The sequence below is a fragment of the Podarcis muralis genome, chromosome 11, assembly GCF_964188315.1.
Source record: "Podarcis muralis chromosome 11, rPodMur119.hap1.1, whole genome shotgun sequence".
NCBI classification, from domain to species: Eukaryota; Metazoa; Chordata; class Lepidosauria; order Squamata; family Lacertidae; genus Podarcis; species Podarcis muralis.
The window spans coordinates 64,048,298-64,067,893 of NC_135665.1; the positions used below are offsets into that span (position 1 = coordinate 64,048,298).

The 19,596-nt window shown below is 50.2% G+C and overlaps 1 protein-coding gene across 1 annotated transcript in view; it reads left to right on the plus strand.

Moving 5' to 3' along the window:
* DNAI1 (dynein axonemal intermediate chain 1) overlaps positions 1–19,596 on the plus strand; it is a 164,852-nt gene that overhangs the window by 61,544 nt on the left and 83,712 nt on the right. Inside the window, exon 13 of the mRNA XM_028748145.2 lies at positions 9,211–9,461. Within this exon, the coding sequence (XP_028603978.2) occupies positions 9,211–9,461 (251 nt within the window). The remainder of the gene's footprint in view (positions 1–9,210; positions 9,462–19,596) is intronic.

The window sequence follows — 19,596 nt, forward strand, 5'->3', positions numbered from 1 at the left end:
CTTCTCCTCCTCTTTGGTATGACGTAATATCCCTGCTACTATTCTTTTGGGTTGTTAGTAATTGTTGCTTCAATAAAACTTTTTTTAAAAAATTTTTTTTAATTAAATTGAGAGGACGGAAATGCAAGCGCTAATTTACTTCATTGTCTTTCATTATATCTCTTGAGTATGTGATAATGCTAGTTAATGCTCATTTGGTTCTGCTTCCAGAATTGTTCTCCTGGAAGGAGGCTGATTCCTGTGGCTTAACCATGTCATGGGGATGTAGACACGCTGGCTAAGAATGCCCTCTGCATAGGAAGAACATAGTAAATTGCCTAATATGAGTCCAGACTACTGGTCCATTGTCAACACCAGGCATAGGCAAACTTGGCCCTCCAGATGTTTTTGGGACTACTTCTCCCATCATCCCTGACCACTGGTCCTGTTAGCTAGGGATGACGGGAGTTGTAGTCCCAAAGCATCTGGAGGGCCAAGTTTGCCTATGCCGGGTCTACATGGACAGGGGCCTCTCCCTACCTGGGAATCACAGTTGAAATCAGTTGTGATCATGGTGAAATCACTACTTGGCATTGAATGGAGGTGCGTAAAATGCTCCAGGATCATGGAAGAGTTTAAGCTGGCCCACCAGCATAAAATAGGCCTGAGCTTGCCAACTAAACAGCTTAAACATATCCTAAAGAGAGCCTTTTTCCTTTCTCCTGTTGTTGAAGCAGACGGATAGCAATCCCTTTAGTCTAGTGTGTTTGGCTCAGCATGCCATCTGAAGCTGGGCTTATGGTTTAGCTCTCTCCAGGCCTATTTATGAGCAGTAGCCATAAATTTAAAAGACACCTGCTTCTTGGGAGAAAAGCAATGACAAACCTAGACAGCATCTTAAAAAGCAGAGACATCACCTTGCCAACAAAGACCCGTATAGTTAAAGCTATGGTTTTCCCAGTAGTGATGTATGGAAGTGAGAGCTGGACCTTAAAGAAGGCTGATTGCTGAAGAATTGATGCTTTTGAATTCTGGTGCTGGAGGAGACTCTGGAGAGTCCCATGGACTGCAAGAAGATCAAACCTCTCCATTCTTAAGGAAATCAGCCCTGAGTGCTCACTGGAAGGACAGATCCTGAAGCTGAGGCTCCAAGACTTTGGCCACCTCATGAGAAGAGAAGACTCCCTGGAAAAGACCCTGATGTTGGGAAAGATGGAGGGCACAAGGAGACAGGGACGACAGAGGACGAGATGGTTGGACAGTGTTCTTGAGGCTACTAACATGAGTTTGACCAAACTGCGGGAGGCAGTGGAAGACAGGAGTGCCTGGCGTGCTCTGATCCATGGGGTCACGAAGAGTCGGACACGACTAAATGACTAAACAACAACAGCCAAGCTTTCGTTTCTGGTTTACAGCTCATGGTTTATCTTGGAGAACTAAGCCATGAGCCCGGGCTTCAGATAACACATCAAGCCAAACCATGGCATAGCTCAGGTTGCATATCAGCAAGATGACTGGGGTGGAGTAAAGGAACCTCAGTTCTTCCCTTCCAGAGCCCAGAGCCTGCATGCTTGCTGTCAGGGGCTCAGGAGCAGAGGCACAGGGGAGAGAGGAAATGGAGAGCGAAGGGGAAGAATCTGAGGGCAGCGTAGGGGAGTATGAAAGTGGCCCGAGAGATTCCATGAGTCTCTCCAGCGAATCAGAAGATTCCCAGAGGGGGGCGCCGATGGCCAAGGCAAGGGGGGTCCCAGGGGGGACACACCAGAAGCAAGGGGCCAGTGGGGACTCCCAAAGCAGCAGCGGGAGAGCAGGACCAGCTCCTCCACCAGAGCGAAGTGAGGGGGAAGAGTCACATGTATCAGGGCCAGCTTCTCCTCCAGCAGGGAGAGAAGATGAGTCAGGACTGACCACGCCTCTATCGGAGAGTGGGGGAACGGAGGGGAGGTCAGATCCAGCTAGCCTCCCCGAAGGGGGAAGCAGTGACAGGAGCAGTGTAACGGTCAGGAGGAAGGTGACCGGCTGGGCGCGCGTGCCAAGTTCGAATGTACAGGCGCGCGGCACAGCAGGAAACCCGGATTGGGAACCAGGTCCTAAAGCCCGCCGGAGGGAGGGGGAGGACTCAGGAGACTCAGCATCAGAAGAGTCTAGGAGAGGCGAGACCCCAGCGGACAGGCGGGCCCAGAGGAGAAGAGAGCAAAGGAAGAGGTGGAGCAAGGCTAGAGTCTTAAACTGGTGTCTGGGGGGAGGAGATTCAGACGGAGCTTCGGCGGTCTAGAGTTTGAGACGTAGAGCTGCGCGCCGCGGCTGTGAAAGCGAAACTGAGCTTCAATAAAGACTGTTTTATATAACAACGAACTGGCGTTGGTCCTTTGTGAGCTGGGACCTAGGGCAGCTCTGACACTTGCATGTTTGGCTTATCACAACGTGCGAACCAGGCTAGCATAAGGTGTCATGCAAAAAGAGGTGTCAGAGGAAGGACAATCACCCTGGAGTGGAATGACTGATTGTACCTCCACTTTTTTAAAAAAACACCAAACAAAACCCAAGCAAACTTGTGACTGACAGCAGATCCACTTAAATCTACTTTAAATGTATGAAGCAGATTCAGTGCACGTTTAAAGCAAACAGTTTCTGCACAGAGAATCCTGTAAACTAGTTTGTTTAGGGTTGCCATATTTCAAACAGTGAAAATCCGGACCCAAAGTTTGCCGACATGGGTTGCCATGTGTCCAGATTTTCCTGGACTTTTTTGGGTGGGGGCGATTTCTGTCTGGACATTGCTACCAACCACAGTATTCCGGATATGTCTGGGAAATTCTGGATGCATGGCAACCCTAAGTTAATGGTGCCAGCAGAAGCCGTTTTAGGGGGGCGTGACGGGTATGGTTGCACTGGTCACTGCGCAGCAGGGGGTGCCAAAATGCTCTATAACGGAGCATGAGAGGCGCAGAGGGGGCACATTTTAGCATTGCACAAGGTGCAGCTGAAATTTGAGAGCCCAAGATCTGCCACTGGTGCTGGGAACTGTAGCTCTGTGATAAGAAACTACAGTTCTTGTGATTCTTTGGGGACATCGTGTGCTTTCAATGTTAGTTGAATATTCGTTGCACTCATTCTCTCTCTCTCTCTCTCTTTATGTGTGTCCGTGTCCACATCTATTTAAAACTTGTCAACTTTCATATGACTGGTTTGAATCAGTAGCTTTCCACATTCAGCCCTTTGGAAAATTTCTTCTGTATTAGGGCTGCTTACTTTTAAGGGAAGGGCTGATTCTGTGATGCTTTTGATGTAATGATCTGTGGACTTTTATATGTATATTGTATATTTAATGATAATGATAATAGGCTGCAGAAAAAGGCACTGGAAGCTTCTCACCTGGGCTGGCTGTGTCATATGCTAATGAAATGTGGTAACAAATTACTCATTTGAGTTTTCCCAAACCTCTCGCATTTCATAACTTCATATGGTGGACTTTAATGAGTGCCTTTAAAACCCCCACAAATATCACGAGCAAACTAAGGAGAAAACAAGTCAGAATGCAGCAAGTCAGCACCACACTCCAGCTTAGGGGTATCTCGATAAAAGTGTTACGGTGCCAAAAATTAAAAATAAAACCAAAACTTGTCAACGTAACTTCCCTAACTCAGACTAGTGAGCAAGTTGGGGAAGTCTGGCGGGAGATTTGCCCCCAAGAAGACTGGTTTTGCATCCTAAGACGTATTCATAAAGCAGCTGGATTCACCCTGACTTCCTAAACTTGATAAAAAAAAATTGCATCATGATCCACATGATTAAGAATTGCAAATGCCAAAGACACACACTAACGCAATCCCAGTTTGGAGTTTGCATGAAACAAACTGTTCCAAACAGAAGCCTATCTATCTGAAAACCCTGAAAATGGGAGTCTGTGGTGCTTCTCAGCAGTCTATGCTTTTGTCCATCTGTTCTTGCAGCATCAAAAAGGGGCAGGTGGTCCCAGTCTCCTTAATGGCAGTTTTATAATAGCCAGAGGCTGCTTTCATGCATCAGTCCCCATCACAGTACTTTCTCAAGGCTGAATGTACTAGTTCCTTTAATATTTCTTGGTATGCCTTTCATTCGCAAGTGTCCTTCTCCTGACAGAGGCATATACTAGGGTCTGATTCACCAGTAGCCATGGAAATTACTGTTTTCGTGATGAGTAAGGGGTAACTTATGTGAATGAGAAATGTAGTAGCAGCCGTCCAGAAGATTAGATCTCGCTTGGAAAAGTATTTTCCAAAATGCAGTTGTGACCTCACAGTTGCTCCTGCCTTGTAGTCCAGGTGTTCATGCTTTGGGTGGTCCTAATTAATTTATTCACTCCTGGTTCTCTCTGACTTCTCTTTGAAAGTTCTATAATTTGAATGGAGTTGGGTGTATAGAAGCCCACTATAAAGTTAAAAAAAGGAAAAGGACCCTTGGACCGTTAAGTCCAGTCAAAGGTGACTATGGGGTTGTGGCACTCATCTCACTTTCAGGCCGAGGGAGCCGGCGTTTGTCCACAGACAGTTTTCCAGGTCATGTGGCCAGCAGGACTAAACCACTACTTGTGCACAGAGAACCGTGGCGAGTGCCAAGAGAGCACGGAAACACCGTTTATCTTCCCGCCGCAGTGGTACCTATTTATCTACTTGCACTGGCATGCTTTTGAACTGTTAGGTTGGCAGGAGCTGGGAAAGAGCAATGGGAGCTCACCCCATTGTGGGGATTCGAACCGCCGACCTTCCAATCAGCAAGCCCAAGAGGTTCAGTGGTATAGACCACAGTGCCACCCACACCCACTAAAACACACACTGGACAGGGTCATGTTACTGAGAGAAGACCAAAAGTTGCTGCCTAAGGCAGCACTTTTGTCGATGCAGCAGGAAACATACACAAATCTGCAGCAGAGTTCCCTAAGATGGTGGGATGGCATCTTGTACGTCTCCTTCCGGCAACTCCTGCAGCGAAGCTGGTACCAAGCGTGTTGCTCTGCATTCCTTTGTATGTGAGCAAGCTTGCCAGCCCAGTCCCTTTGTCTAGGTCATGGTTTTGGCTGACGGGTTAAGCACCATTATTAGTATAACTAAAGATGTGCTATGGATTAAATGGGTGTTCTTCCCCAGCTGCTAGGGAGGAGAACAATAACTAAGAGTGTTGTGTGTGAACTGAGCTAGAAGCTGTCACTGTCCAGTTCATGGGCGATCGAAGTCCCGGCTGGGGACGTCGGAACCAGGGGCAAGATGGCGGGGTGGGAGCAGGAACAGGAAGCCAGAAGCCCAGGAGTCAGGTAGCCAAGAGTCCGAGGGTCAGGAAGCAAGGAGTCACAAAGTCAGGGGTCCAAGGATCAAGAAGCAAGTGGTCAAGAAGTCAAGGGTCCGAGTATCAAGAAGCAAGGAGTCACAAAGTCGGGGGTCCGAGGATCAAGAAGCAAGTGGTCAAGAAGTCAAGGGTCTGAGTATCAAGAAGCAAGGAGTCACAAAGTCGGGGGTCCGAGGATCAAGAAGCAAGTGGTCAAGAAGTCAAGGGTCCGAGTATCAAGAAGCAAGGAGTCACAAAGTCGGGGGTCCGAAGGTCAAGAAGCAAGTGGTCAAGAAGTCAAGGGTCCGAGTATCAAGAAGCAAGGAGTCATGAAGTCAGGGGTCTGAGGATCAAGAAGCAAGGAGTCACGAAGTCAGGGGTCCGAGGATCAGGAAGCAAGGAGTCACGAAGTCAGGGGTCCGAGGATCAAGAAGCAAGGAGTCACAAAGTCAGGGGTCTGAGGATCAAGAAGCAAAGAATCACGGAGTCAAACGCAGCAAGGCAAGGAACTTAGGAAGGTCCCAGTCCTGCAGAGTCCTATTGGTCACCGGACCTGGCTCCTGCACGCACACCTGACAGAAGCTGGCTGGAAGCTGGAGATGCAGAGACCAGCTTGCTCAGTGCTGGATCCAACGCTGTGACTTATGGGGAAGCAGGATCTGTTGGGGTACAAATGCTGTGAACCCCTCCCACCTTATTCTCAGGTTGTGCATATGTGTAAATAAAACCATATCTCCTAAAGTCAGTGTCTGCTGACCTTCATTCCCAGGAAACCAAATCTGGGCAAGTGCAGGAGTTCCTTGCTTCTCTTGCCTCTCAGAGATTGGGGTGGTGTTTAAGAATAAAAATTTACAAAGCTGAGAATGAACGCAAGACAGAAGCTGAGTTTGGTTTTTTTCCATGGCAGTGCATATGGGATGTGCCGGAGGGCTAAGAAATTTCTATCAAGGGATAAATGTGCTTCCTGCACGGTGAGTGCTAGAAGATGTTCTGTGCTGGTGACAGCAGCAGCAGCAGCAGCAGCGAGTAAATTTCCCATTATGGGTTGAGTCGCCTCCAGGATTTCCATTTGAGCTGTGGAGTTTAGCAATCCTCTGCCTTTGCTCCTGGTATCCCCAACTTGACCAACATTTTCTTCTTTTTTGTTGAGCGCTGGAATTATTCACTTAAATTGTTCACTTCATTGGCTCCCAGTACATTTCTGAGCACAACTCAAAATGTTGGTCCTGACCTTTAAAGCCCTAAATGACCTCAGTCCAGTATACCTGAAGGAGCATCTCCACCCCCATCGTTCAAGTCCAGACACTGAGGTCCAGTGCCGAGGGCCTTCTGGCGGTTCCCTCAGTGTGAGAAGCCAAGTTACAGGGAACCAAGCAGAGGGCTTTCTCAGTAGTGGCACCCGCCCTCTGGAACGCCCTCCCAGCAGATGTCAAGGCAATAAACAACTATTTTACTTTTAAAAGACACCAGAAACTTCCCTGTTTAGGGAAATTTTTAATGTCTGACGCTGTATTGTTTTTTATATTTTGTTGTAAGCTGTCCAGAGTGGCTGGGGAGACCTAGTCAGATGGGCAGGGTATAAATAATAACTTATTATTATATTAAATGCACAAGGAACTGGAAACGATAAGGGAGAAACCCCTGGAGGAGAAAGAGGAATAGATGCTGTGTGGGGTCTGGGTGGGTGGGAAGAGGGATGAGGAGAAATAAAATTTGCTTCAAGACTTGTAATAGGCCTGTGTGTATAAGTGTGTGGGTGTGTGTGAGAGAGAAAGTATTGCTTCTTTACCAGGAAGGTTCACCAAGGGCGTGGGGGCAGATTTAGCAAGAATATGGCAGAGTGCATTATGATGGCCAAGATGTTTGGCAGCTAGTGGCTCAGCTTCTGTGCGTCTGATTTTTAATGACCCTGGAAGTGCAGAATGGAAGGGAGGCAGCCTCTGGTCTCTCCCACAAGCCAGGGCGCCAGGGGCCAAGAGGGAGGCCGTTTTGGCCCCATCTCTCGGCCAGAGGAGGAGGAGCTGCAAGGAGCTTGCTTCCCTGCTCCCTTGCCAGAAGGAGTGCTTGGGCTCCAATGACCAGATGCCTTGGGACTGAAGCAGCCAGGAGGAAAAGAAGACCTGGCCCTATCCAGACCATGGGAAAGGCAAGAGTAGAGCATCAGCTTCACATGTACAAGGTCACAGGTTGAATCCTCAGCATCTCCAGGTAGGGCTGGGAAAAGTCACTTGTGGCAAATGCTGGAGAGCTGTTTCTGGTCAGTGCAGAGGCAATATTGAGCTGGATGGACCCAGTATTTGGACTCAGCACCACGTAGCTTCCTATTCATCAGCCTGGAGCCTGTTGGCTTGTGGGTATATGCATACTTAAAGGCAGGGAGATTTAAAGATATTTATCTTAAAAGCATCGAGTGATCTACAACTCTCTTGAAATTTCTGGAAGTTTTAAACATCTGTGAAAAAAAGAGTTGTTCTTATTAGATTTATAACAGTGGTCTTCTTTTTTGCTGCTTTTTAAAAGCTGTATCTCAGATTTTTGTTTTTGTGGTTTAACTTTTTACATACTTTTCAAATGCGCTTTTTAATGTACTCTTACTTCTTGCTGCCCAGGAACTTTAGTTCTTGGGTAGCCTTTAAATAAATGTCCCCCATTCCCTTCAGATCATATGACACTGCTGAGATTAAAGGTAAAGGTAAAGGTACCCCTGCCCGTACGGGCCAGTCTTGCCAGACTCTAGGGTTGTGCGCCCATCTCCCTCAAGAGGCCGGGGGCCAGCGCTGTCCAGAGACACTTCCGGGTCACGTGGCCAGCATGACAAAGCTGCATCTGGCGAGCCAGAGCCGCACACGGAAACGCCATTTACCTTCCCGCCAGTAAGCGGTCCCTATTTATCTACTTGCACCCGGGGGTGCTTTCGAACTGCTAGGTTGGCAGGCGCTGGGACTGAACAACGGGAGCGCACCCCGCCGCGGGGATTCGAACCGCCGACCTTTCGATCGGCAAGCCCTAGGCGCTGAGGCTTTTACCCACAGCGCCACCCACGTCCCTGACCTGCTGAGATTAGGTACCTTCAAAAACCGGTACCTGAATTTCTGCGCTTTCCTCTTCCCTTCTCTCCTCTCCCCCCGTTACGCATCATGTCTTTTAGGTTGTGAGCTTACAGGTAAGAAGTCTCTTCTCTTTTAATTTCTATACAGTGTGTAGAAAATTCCAGATGCATCATGTTGTTGTTGTTGTTGTTGTTGTTGTTGTTGTTCGTGTTGATGATGATGATGTTTTACAGATCTAATCTGGTGTAAGAGCCTTCATCTTTCATCAAGGCACCAAATCTGAGCCTTGACCTACCTTACGTTTAGGATTCCTCTTGTCCAATCCACCCAAATCCCTTTAAAGCAATTATAAGCCTAGGGGGTTGTCAGTGTTTGTAAATGAAAAAGGTTCTGACCTCCTTTGCCTGGTCCTCAGACCCTAGTTGGCACAGAGTCCTTAAGAAAGAGTACTTTGCAGAATGCTGCTTTTATTCTTAAAAGTCGTCTTCTCCAACCACGACCGACAGCTTTATACATATCAAACGCAACCAGCTTTCTACCATCCAGCCAACCCACACCCAACACTAACACTGACCACTCTATATATACAGGTACAATTTGGTGAAAGGTTGCATGAGTCACTGTAGGCTGCTGACTCATGCCGACTTAGTTCTTTTAGCATTAAAGAAACAGCGGCCAATTTTTAGCTGTGACAGGGGTCTTGGTTGTCCCCCTGCTCCCCATCAGGGCTGCCTGTTGGGGCCATCCACACCAGCAGCTTGCAGATTTCCCTGCCAGGAGTTGAGGGTGATGATGGCCGCTAGCTGAGATGGGCCTTTGAAGATCCAGCTCCTTGATGCTCCAGGCCAATTGACCCTTTCTCTCTCTCTCTCTTGCCCAGACGACTTTGTGAAGCAGAGCCGAGGGATGCTCCTGCTGTACACCTTGAAGAACCCCTCTTTCCCGGAGTACATCTTCAACAGCGAGAGCGGCATCATGTGCCTCGACATCCACGTGGACCACCCCTACCTGATTGTGGTGGGTTTCTACGATGGCAATGTGGCCATCTACAACCTCAAGAAGCCCGCCAGCTCCCAGCCTGGCTACAAGAGCACCGCCAAGTCTGGCAAGCACACCGACCCCGTGTGGCAGGTGAGTGGAGTGGCCCCCTTGCTCTTTCTGAAAACTGGCTTGATCCCCGGATAAATCGCAGTGTCTCACCAAGGCGTTCCCAGCCAGTGTGGTGTAGTGGTTAAGAGCGGTAGTCTCATAATCTGGGGAACCGGGTTCACGTCTCCGCTCCTCCACATGCAACTGCTGGGTGACCTTGGGCCAGTCACACTTCTCTGAAGTCTCTTAGCCTCATTCACCTCACAGAGTGTTTGTTGGGGAGGAAGAGAAAGGAGAATGTTAGCTGCTTTGAGACTCCTTAAAGGTAAAGGGACCCCTGACCATTAGGTCCAGTCATGACCGACTCTGGGGTTGCGGCGCTCATCTCGCTTTATTGGCCAAGGGAGCCGGTGTTCAGCTTCTGGGTCATGTGGCCAGCATGACTAAGCCGCTTCTGGCGAACCAGAGCAGTGCACTGAAATGCTGTTTACCTTCCTGCCAGAGCAGTACCTATTTATCTACTTGCACTTTAACGTGATTCCGAACTGCTAGGTGGGCAGGGGCAGGGACTGAGCAACGGGAGCTCACCCTGTGGCAGGGATTCGCCGGCGGGGAACCGCCGACCTTCTGATCATCAAGTCCTAGGCTCTGTGGTTTAACCCACAGCACCACCCGTGTCCCTTCTTTGAGACTCCTTAGGGTAGTGATAAAGCGGGATATCAAATCCAAACTCTTCTTCTTCTCTTCTTTAAAAGATGTTGGCATGTCATTAACATACATAAATCTTCCCAGCTATTGAATATTGTTCAGCATATATCTCTGTCCCTTTCCTTTCTTCCTCTCCTGCACCCTCTTTTCTGAAAACGAGTCTTCTGGATATGGTGCAGCAATAAGAGCGCTCTTCGAGAAGGGGGCAAGGAGTGCCATCAATAAGGCTTCTCCTCCTCCCAGAGGGAAGGGGTTGTGAGCTGGAGCAGCTACCCATGGGGGGCAGGGAGGCGTGTACAGCTCCCTGCTCCTGATTGCTTCAGCTGCCATGGCCAAGTCTTGCAGCCGGCCAATAGGGCCAGCTGGTGGGCGGGGCTAGCCGCATTTAAACGGCCACGGCAGCACTCTGCTCCCAGCCTGTTCCTGCTTTCTTCGGATCTCCCTCCCTCCCTCCCTCTTAGGTCAGCTTCTTTTTCATATTGACCTTGCTATGGACTTCCATTGGTTGCCTTGGTTGCCCAAGGGGCCTGGTAGGACTTTTTTTATCCATTTGGCAGATTGGCACCAGCCTCTTGGTTTTTTCGCCTACCTCATAGCAACTCTTCACACCTTTCTGGTATCGGCGGTTAGGCATTGGAATATGTGTGCTGTGTTGGAGGATTGGGTATGGGCCATCATCCAGCCCTCCTCTTTTGGGTATTCCGTTAAAGGAATCCGGCGGTCGTGGATCCTGCCCAATGCCCTGCTGGTGGCTAGGGCCATGGCACGACCCCCGGTGACATCACGGGGGAGCTTCCAGTTGTATTTGCATCAACAAGCTCCTCCCATTGGTTGTTGACCCTGATATGACTCCCGTGGAGTCTGGTATTGCTGTTTCACCCAATGCCTAAGCCAATACCACTCACATGCTGTAACCAATAAAGTTGTAGCCTAATTTTGCCCATTAACCTAAAATAATGTGTCTTTGTGTCTTTTTGCGGGTCCTCAACTCACAACCTGCTTCCAGTTGGGTAGCAGTTTCTCCTCTGATGCCTGGCACTTTAATGATCACATTGAAACCCGTGGCCAGACAAAGGGCCTCTGTGGCTTTTCTTTGTTTCTGACAAAGCCAAACATGCAGGGCTTTGGCCCTGTTCACTTCAGGGGTAGAAGGGAATGGAGAAGCTAGGAGGAGAGGCCACGCGTTGTTGAAAAGTTCTGCAGGGGTAGAAAGCATCTCTGCCTCCCCTCTTTGCTTTTACAGAGCATCACATGTCTGAAGTGCCACAGAAAACACGGGTGCCGTTAATCTTGATGCACGATGGCAGCTGCCTTAAAATAGCTGCATTTAGCAAGACAGTGGTACCTTTGTTTAAGAACTTAATTTGTTCCGGAGGCCTGTTCTTAACCTGAAACTGTTCTTAACCTGAAGAACCACTTTAGCTAATGGGGCCTCCTGCTGCCGCCACGCCGACAGAACACAATTTCTGTTCTCATCCTGAAGCAAAGTTCTTAACCCGAGGTACTATTTCTGGGTTAGCGGAGTCTGTAACCTGAAGCGTCTGTAACCTGAAGCGTATGTAACCCGAGGTACCACTGTAACTTACAGGGGAAATCCTAACCACCTTGTAAGAAGTAAACTGTATTAAATGCTTTGGGTCTTTTCCCCAGGTAAATGGGGCGAGGATTAGCCTAAAAACATTCCCAGGGAACACCAGGGGTGCAGGGTGAGCAGGACAGGGCACAACAGTGGTGGTTGCCTGGTTTTTCATGCTGATATCAGCTACAGGAAAACATGCACACACTCATTAGATACTGAAGAACAGTGTCTGTATGTATTTACATTAAAATCTAGTATATAGAAATTCTACTGCTACTAATAATTTGCAACATACAAAAGGTTTAAAAAGAATAAAACTAAATATATATTAAGACACAAATACAGTGGTGCCCCGCAAGACGAATGCCTCGCAAGACGAAAAACTAGCTAGATGAAAGGGTTTTCCGTTTTTTGAGTCGTTCCGCAAGACGAATTTCCCTATGGGCTTGCTTCGCAAGATGAAACGTCTTGCGAGTTCTTGCGAGTTTGTTTCCTTTTTCTTAAAGCCGCTAAGCCGCTAATAGCCGCTAAGTCGCTAAGTGCTTCGCAAGACGAGAAAACCGCAAGACGAAGAGACTCGCGGAACGGATTAATTTCGTCTTGCGAGGCACCACTGTACAATAAGTCATGCTATTGAACCGCCAGAATTATGACCGGCTTTAAAGTCCAACAGTGTTACGATGTTCAATAGGCTTGCAGAACATGAAAACAGGAAATCAGTTCTGAGATATGGGGGTCTTGCATGTGTTGAATTATTCAGATCACTTTAAAATGTGTGCTGTTTTCATGTGATGGTCTTGTTGAGCCTGATCCACACAAATGTTGTTGCGTGTTGGTGGGGAGGTAAAAAATCAACTTAAGGTTGACATTGCAGTACATTTTTTTGTACACGTTGAAGTGCCCTATTCTGAATAAGCCAGCTGTGGAGTGTGCACTGGCAGGAGCGTGCCCTGGCAGGGGCTGATGGGAGTTGTAGTTCAAAGCACCTGGGAATCACCAGGTGGAGGAAGGCTGGGCTGCATCAGAGACCTTCCTCTGCCACATTTGGGACATGCAAAGCACTGAACCAGACCTGCAAACCCTCCCAAACACTGGAGTTGCTTGGATATTCCCCAGCAGTCTCTGAAACTCAGGGACAAAGCCATTGTGCAGCCGATGTTGCTTCTCCTTGGTCTTTTGTTTGCGCGTGATTAATGCTCTCGCTTATTTCTAAACTGCTCTCCAGGCACGGAGACCGTCGGGTCTGCAGACGGCTTCTTGCCTGGCGCTGAACGTGTCCCCGGATTACTTGTCTAGAAGGAAAGCTGCTCTGTGACGGTGCTGCCTTCGCAAGCCCTGTGCTGGGCTCTGCAGGGTGGCTCAGGGTACTCTGAGGAAAGGCAGCGCCAGAGCTTGGCTTTCGAATCTGTTTTGCGTGGCGAGATCCCGCCTCCCACCAGTAGAAATAAAGACACAGGACACAGTAATTTAGGTTAATGGGCTAAAATTAGGCCACAACTTTATTGGTTACAGGTGATGAGCGGTATTGGCTTAGGCCAGGGGTCTGCAACCCGTGGCTCCGGAGCCGCATGTGGCTCTTTTACATCTTTGCCGTGGCTCCGGGGCGGATACTAGCGAGGGGAGGAGGTGCATTGTGCGCCCCGACACTCCCCACTGTGGCAGGCGCTGTACTGGCTGTGACGTTGCATGGGGGCAGGGCGTGCGTTAGTCACGCACCGTCCCGATGTCACCTTCCCGCCCGCTGTCAGATCGCGGCTCTGGAGATATATTTGTTTTAAATGTCACAATGGTTTTGCGGCTCCCAGTTGTTGTTTTTTCTTCAGAAATGGGTCCAAGTGGCTCTTTTTGTCTTAAAGGTTGCAGACCCCTGGCTTAGGCATTGGTCCTATTGACTATCCGGCTTCAGCCTGGTTACTTGAAGACCGGGAAGGATTAACACCAGCAGGGGGAGCCCTGCTGATGCACATCCACTAGGGACTCCCCTGGGGTCACCGCTCAGGGGGGGGGGAGCTTTAGGCCCTGACCTCCACAGGTTTTGGACAGGGCAACGCCCCCCGGAATCCTTTACCGGACTACCCTTCAATATTTGGGGAAGGTGATGGCGCTCCCCGCCCCATACATCTACATTACAATACCCATACCAATGCCTAACCACCAAAGCCGAGAAAGTTGTGACGATTCGCTACGAGGTAGGCAAAAAACCAAATGGCTGGTGCCAAATGGCTGGTGCCAAATGGCTGGTGCCAAGTGGAAAACATTCCTACCAGGCCCCTTAACGGCGACCAACCGAGGTCCATAGCAAGGTCAGAAGGGAAACCTTGAAAGGCGGGCGGGCGGGAAACAAACTCAGCTGAGCGGCCAAAGAGGGAGATTCACGGCTTAGCCTTCAAACATTAGAAACGAACAAGAGAAGGCGGCCTTGAGCATGTCACCAAGGGTATCCACACCACCACTTGAGTATCCCCCACAAGTCCAGATGTTGCTGGTTTCATTGCTCCGCCCCCCAATAGTCTACACCCCCAGGGGAAACAATCCTCAAGTACAGTCATACCTCATGTTACGTCCGCTTCATGTTACATTCTTTCAGGTTACGTCCTGCGGCAACCCGGAAGTACCGGAAAGGGTTACTTCCGGGTTTTTGCCACTCGTGCATGCGTAGAAGCGCAAAATGATGTCAGGCGCTGTGACGTTACCATATGAGAGTGCTGGAGGTGAAATAGTTAAACGGGTTACCCTATCAGAACCCAGGGGGTGGAGTCAGAGGGACTATAAAACCAGCTCTGGGAGGGGCAAAGGGGGGAGTTTGTTGGGAGTTGGGTGGTTGGTTGGAGTGGGAGTCAATTGGGATAGGGTCTGTGGGTAGGTTGAGTTAGTGTAGCGAAATAAGTTGAGTCAAAAACAGTTAGGAGCTCGGAAGACAAGTAAATATCTGAGAGGTGGTTTAGTGAGTGAGAGCAGGTAGCGGAAGTTATAGGTCTGGATAGACACCCCATGATTGTAATTGACCGATACCCTTTATGAAACCACACGCTTGTTAAACTGCAACAAATAAACAGAAGTTTATGTTCCGATTTAACCCTGACTGGACTCAGTATTGTACCAGGTAGGGCCTGGGTGGTGGCAGCGAGAAATAAAGTGGTGGCACAGGGATCAATAGACGGTGAAATGTCCGGGGACCCTGTGTGATCGCCACAGCTTCATGTTACATTCTTTCAGCTTACGTCCCGCGGCAACCCGGAAGTACCGGAAAGGGTTACTTCCGGGTTTTGCCGCTTGCGCATGCGCAGACGCACAAAATGACGGCACGCGCATGTGCAGAAGCGGTGAATTGCAACCTGCGCGTTCGCAGGCGCGCCGCAGCAGGTTGTGCTCTTTTCATGTTGTGAACGGGCCTCCGGAACGGATCCCGCTCGCAACCAGAGGTACCACTGTAAACACAACTGCTCACATTCCTCCCTTGGCCCCCTCACCTCTTCCCTTTCTCTTCTTCACCCTCTCATCTTTCCTGCTGTCGAAATAGATGTTGGAATCCTCTTGGGCCAGGGACCTTTCTGTTGCTGCTGCTGTTGCTGCTTACGTTATTCTGCAACACACTGTGCATATTGATGGCACCATTGTGAATGAATAAATCCATTGTTGTTTCTGCTTCGGTAATAGATAATAGACGCCGCAACATCTCTCGCATGTAACACTGCGATGGGGGAATCTGGAAGTAAATGCATATAAACACATACCTCTCTCCCTCTCTCAAATGTCTGTGACACCTTTTGCAGGAAAGTAGCTGCACAATTAGGAATACCGGTACAGTAAATGCAATTCTAAACAATGAATTAAAACCACAAGCTAGCAACTGAAAGGATAACAGATAAAAGACCATTAAAATATGCCCTTTAAAACCCAATGGGACCGCCTCTCCTAGTATGTCCCACGGAGGACCTTACGGTCTTCAAATAAAAACATCTTGGAGGTCCCGGGCCACGGGAACTCTTTGCTCAGTTCATTGGATCTCCCCAAGTTCCAACACTAACATAGACATCCAATGAAGTTGAACATTGGAAGATTCAGGATAGATAATTACGGTCAAAGACCAGCTCACATAACATAACACAATAAAAACAGCATTCATAAAGATAAAATTTACAGTCGGAGCAGATTGCAGCAATAGCTCATGAATTAAGATTGAGATATATACATACACCCGTACAACTGAGATTTGGGCTACCATAAAAAATTGACCCTGAGGCGCCCCAAAGGGCAACTTCAGCATTTCCCTAGTGAGCTATTTTATTCCAGAGGATGATCTGTGCCTACAAATCTGGGCGCAGAATCTGGCTACCAGGCAGGTCGTCTTATGATCTTTGCCTAAGCGGAGAGAATTAAGTTTAGACTTGTCTGAAAGTTCGGCGAGCCTCTACGAATCTCAACATAAAAAGGACACCTAAAAATATATACAGTGGTACCCCGCAAGACGAACGCCTCGCGAGACGAAAAACTCGCAAAACGAAAGGTTTTTTCGTTTTCGAGTTGCCTCGCAAGACGAATTTCCCTATGGGCTTGCTTCGCAAAACGAAGCTTGCCCCGGGGACAGCGGGTCTTCTGAAGCAAGGGGCAGCGGGGAGATCGCTTCTCCCCACCGCCCCTTGCTTCAAAAGAGGTCTGCCCCCGGACCTCTTTTGAAGCAAGGGGCTGCGGGGAGATCGCTTCTCCCGGTGCTCCGAAGCGGGGTGGGGGGGGGCGGGAACACCTGCCCCAGCCGCCGGGCTTCGTAGCGCTGCTGCGAAGCCGGGCGGGGGGGCGGGAACACCTGCCCCAGCCACCCCGCTTCGGAACGCTGCTCCGAAGCGGGGTGGGGGGGCGGGAACACCTGCCCCAGCCACCCCGCTTCGGAACGCTGCTCCGAAGCGGGGTGGGGGGGGCGGGAACACTTGCCCCAGCCGCCGGGCTTTGTAGCGCTGCTGCGAAGCCGGGCGGGGGGCGGGAACACCTGTCCCAGCCACCCCGCTTCGGAACGCTGCTCCGAAGCGGGGTGGGGGGCGGGAACACTTGCCCCAGCCACCGGGCTTCGTAGCGCTGCTGCGAAGCCGGGCGGGGGGCGGGAACACCTGCCCCAGCCACCCCGCTTCGGAACGCTGCTCCGAAGCGGGGTGGGGGGGCGGGAACACCTGCCCCAGCCACCCCGCTTCGGAACGCTGCTCCGAAGCGGGGTGGGGGGGCGGGAACACTTGCCCCAGCCGCCGGGCTTCGTAGCGCTGCTGTGAAGCCGGGCGGGAGGCGGGAACACCTGCCCCAGCCACCCCGCTTCGGAACGCTGCTGCGAAGCCGGGCGGGGGGCGGGAACACCTGCCCCAGCCACCCCGCTTCGGAACGCTGCTCCGAAGCGGGGGGGGGGCGGGAACACTTGCCCCAGCCACCGGGCTTCGTAGCGCTGCTGCGAAGCCGGGCGGGGGGCGGGAACACCTGCCCCAGCCACCCCGCTTCGGAACGCTGCTCCGAAGCGGGGTGGGGGGGCGGGAACACCTGCCCCAGCCACCCCGCTTCGGAACGCTGCTCCGAAGCGGGGTGGGGGGGCGGGAACACCTGCCCCAGCCGCCGGGCTTCGTAGCGCTGCTGCGAAGCCGGGCGGGGGGCGGGAACACCTGCCCCAGCCACCCCGCTTCGGAACGCTGCTCCGAAGCGGGGTGGGGGGGCGGGAACACCTGCCCCAGCCGCCGGGCTTCGTAGCGCTGCTGCGAAGCCGGGCGGGGGGCGGGAACACCTGCCCCAGCCACCCCGCTTCGGAACGCTGCTCCGAAGCGGGGTGGGGGGCGGGAACACTTGCCCCAGCCACCGGGCTTCGTAGCGCAGGCGCAAAGTCTCTGCAGGATAGAGAAGAGAAAGTGCCATTTTACATAGTTAAATAATGGAATTTGCTCCTTTGGGAGACAGTGATGACCCACTTGGAAGGCTTTAAAAGAAGATTAGACGGATTCATGGAGGAGGAGACGGCTGTAGATGGCTACTAGCCAGGATGCCTTCACAGTTGGAGAACAATGCCCCCAAATGCTAGTTGCTGGAAACCACTGGAGGGGAGAGGGCTGTGGTGCTCGGTGAGGAGATTTCACCCCTCCCATATCCAAGAATCTGCTGATGTTCTCTGCTGATTCTCCAGAGAGGAGGGGGCGGTTTCTGCTCTCTACTTATTCCGCTCCAGCCTCACATCAAAGAGCAGGAAGAGAGAGAGAGAGACTGAGTGTTAGAGAGAGAGAGTGTGTTATCTCTGTAAGGTTGCTGCTAAGAGCAGCTGCAGACACTCAGTGCAGTTCAGCATTTTCGTTTAGACCTCATTTAGCTCTGTATATAGTTGTGTATAGTAGTTGTAGATAGAATAAAGAAGATATTCTACAGAGCTGCTCTCCGAGTCGTTTATACTCTGCTATACTCTGCTGTGCGACGACTGTCTTCTTGTGGAAGTGAATCCGGTGCTCACAACTCTAAGCTGTGAGTCCACAGCACTTTGACCTGTTCCTGTGCAGAAGGTGGTCTCTGGAAGTGCTACCCAGCTCGCCTAGCCCAGTCGGGGCTGAAGTGGATGAGTCCAGTTGGTGGCACTGGCTCAAGGGCGATGCTGACACTCGGATCCCACTTGCGAGTTTCCTTGCTTGCCGGGCATCTGGTTGGCCCCTGTGAGAACAGAATGCTGGACTATATCCAGCAGAGCTCTTCTTGCATTCTTACGATAATCTTTATTGTCATTGTCCCATACAGAACAACGAAATTGAAAAAATCTACACCAGACATTCAGAAACCAACAAGCCTGCTATCCCAGCTATCCCAGCCTGGTTAGCCCCCTAAAAACTCTGATACCCCATTTTTAAATACAATATACTCCCACAGAGACTACCTTACACTGCGTTTAAAACCAAAATCGCATTTGAATAGAAACTGTTTCTCAGGCGGCTAGTCCTAGTCTTTATAACCCTGGACCTTCTTCCAGAAGGCAGAAGCTGAAAGAGATCATTTCCGGGGTGCGCACTGTCCTGCACTATCTCTGCAGCTTTCTTATGCCACCTGGAAGCGTAGATTGGATCCAAGGTGGGAAGAGTGCACCCAATTACTCATCTGACTCTGGCTCTTCTGATCCTTGTTTACCTGCTGGTCACCAAACTGATCACATCTTACGAAGTACATTTTGCTGGCTGCTTTGAGCTCAGAGCAGTTTTTTTTTTCTAACCAGAAGAAGAATGTTAAAGAGTATTTCAGGGAAATAAAATAGCTTAAAACTGCCAGGTGAAATGGAGTTGAGTTACTTAGCCTGTCGTACTTGTCTTCTTGGGGAATATCTCATCGCCTTCTGGGGCGTATATTCAGGGCTCCAGCTCCCCCTCCTGAGAGTGGCTGCCCTGGCCTCCTCATTGTGGCTGATATATCTGCGGCAGGGGAATGCTTGTCCCTTTCCCTCATTCATTCATTCATACATAACCGTCTGCTAACCACCTTTCTGCTACAGAGACGTCAGGGGAGCGTGCAGTCAATAAAAGAGAACACTGAACACTAGAACAATAAGAACAGCAAGGAAACTCAAAAAACGAAAGGCAATGGAACATATTCTGAATCCATTTTGGAAGCAGAGGTCCCACCGTATTCTAGCAAAGCAGGCTAATGGGACTTCCTCTCTGAACCCTGAACTCCTGCAGGTGATGGCCGAGGACAGATCCTGCCCTCCCTTTCGCTACCCAGGAGCCAGGTAAGGTGTCACCTCATGCAGCAAAGCGACTCTCCCCACACCCATGACTCACTGATAACAGGCTCACGTTGGTGTAATTAGATGTATCATCTTTTTGTTCGCTGGTTACAAACGTCTCCGTTATTTTATTTATTCAAAATATTTATACATTGTCCTCCATCCAAATC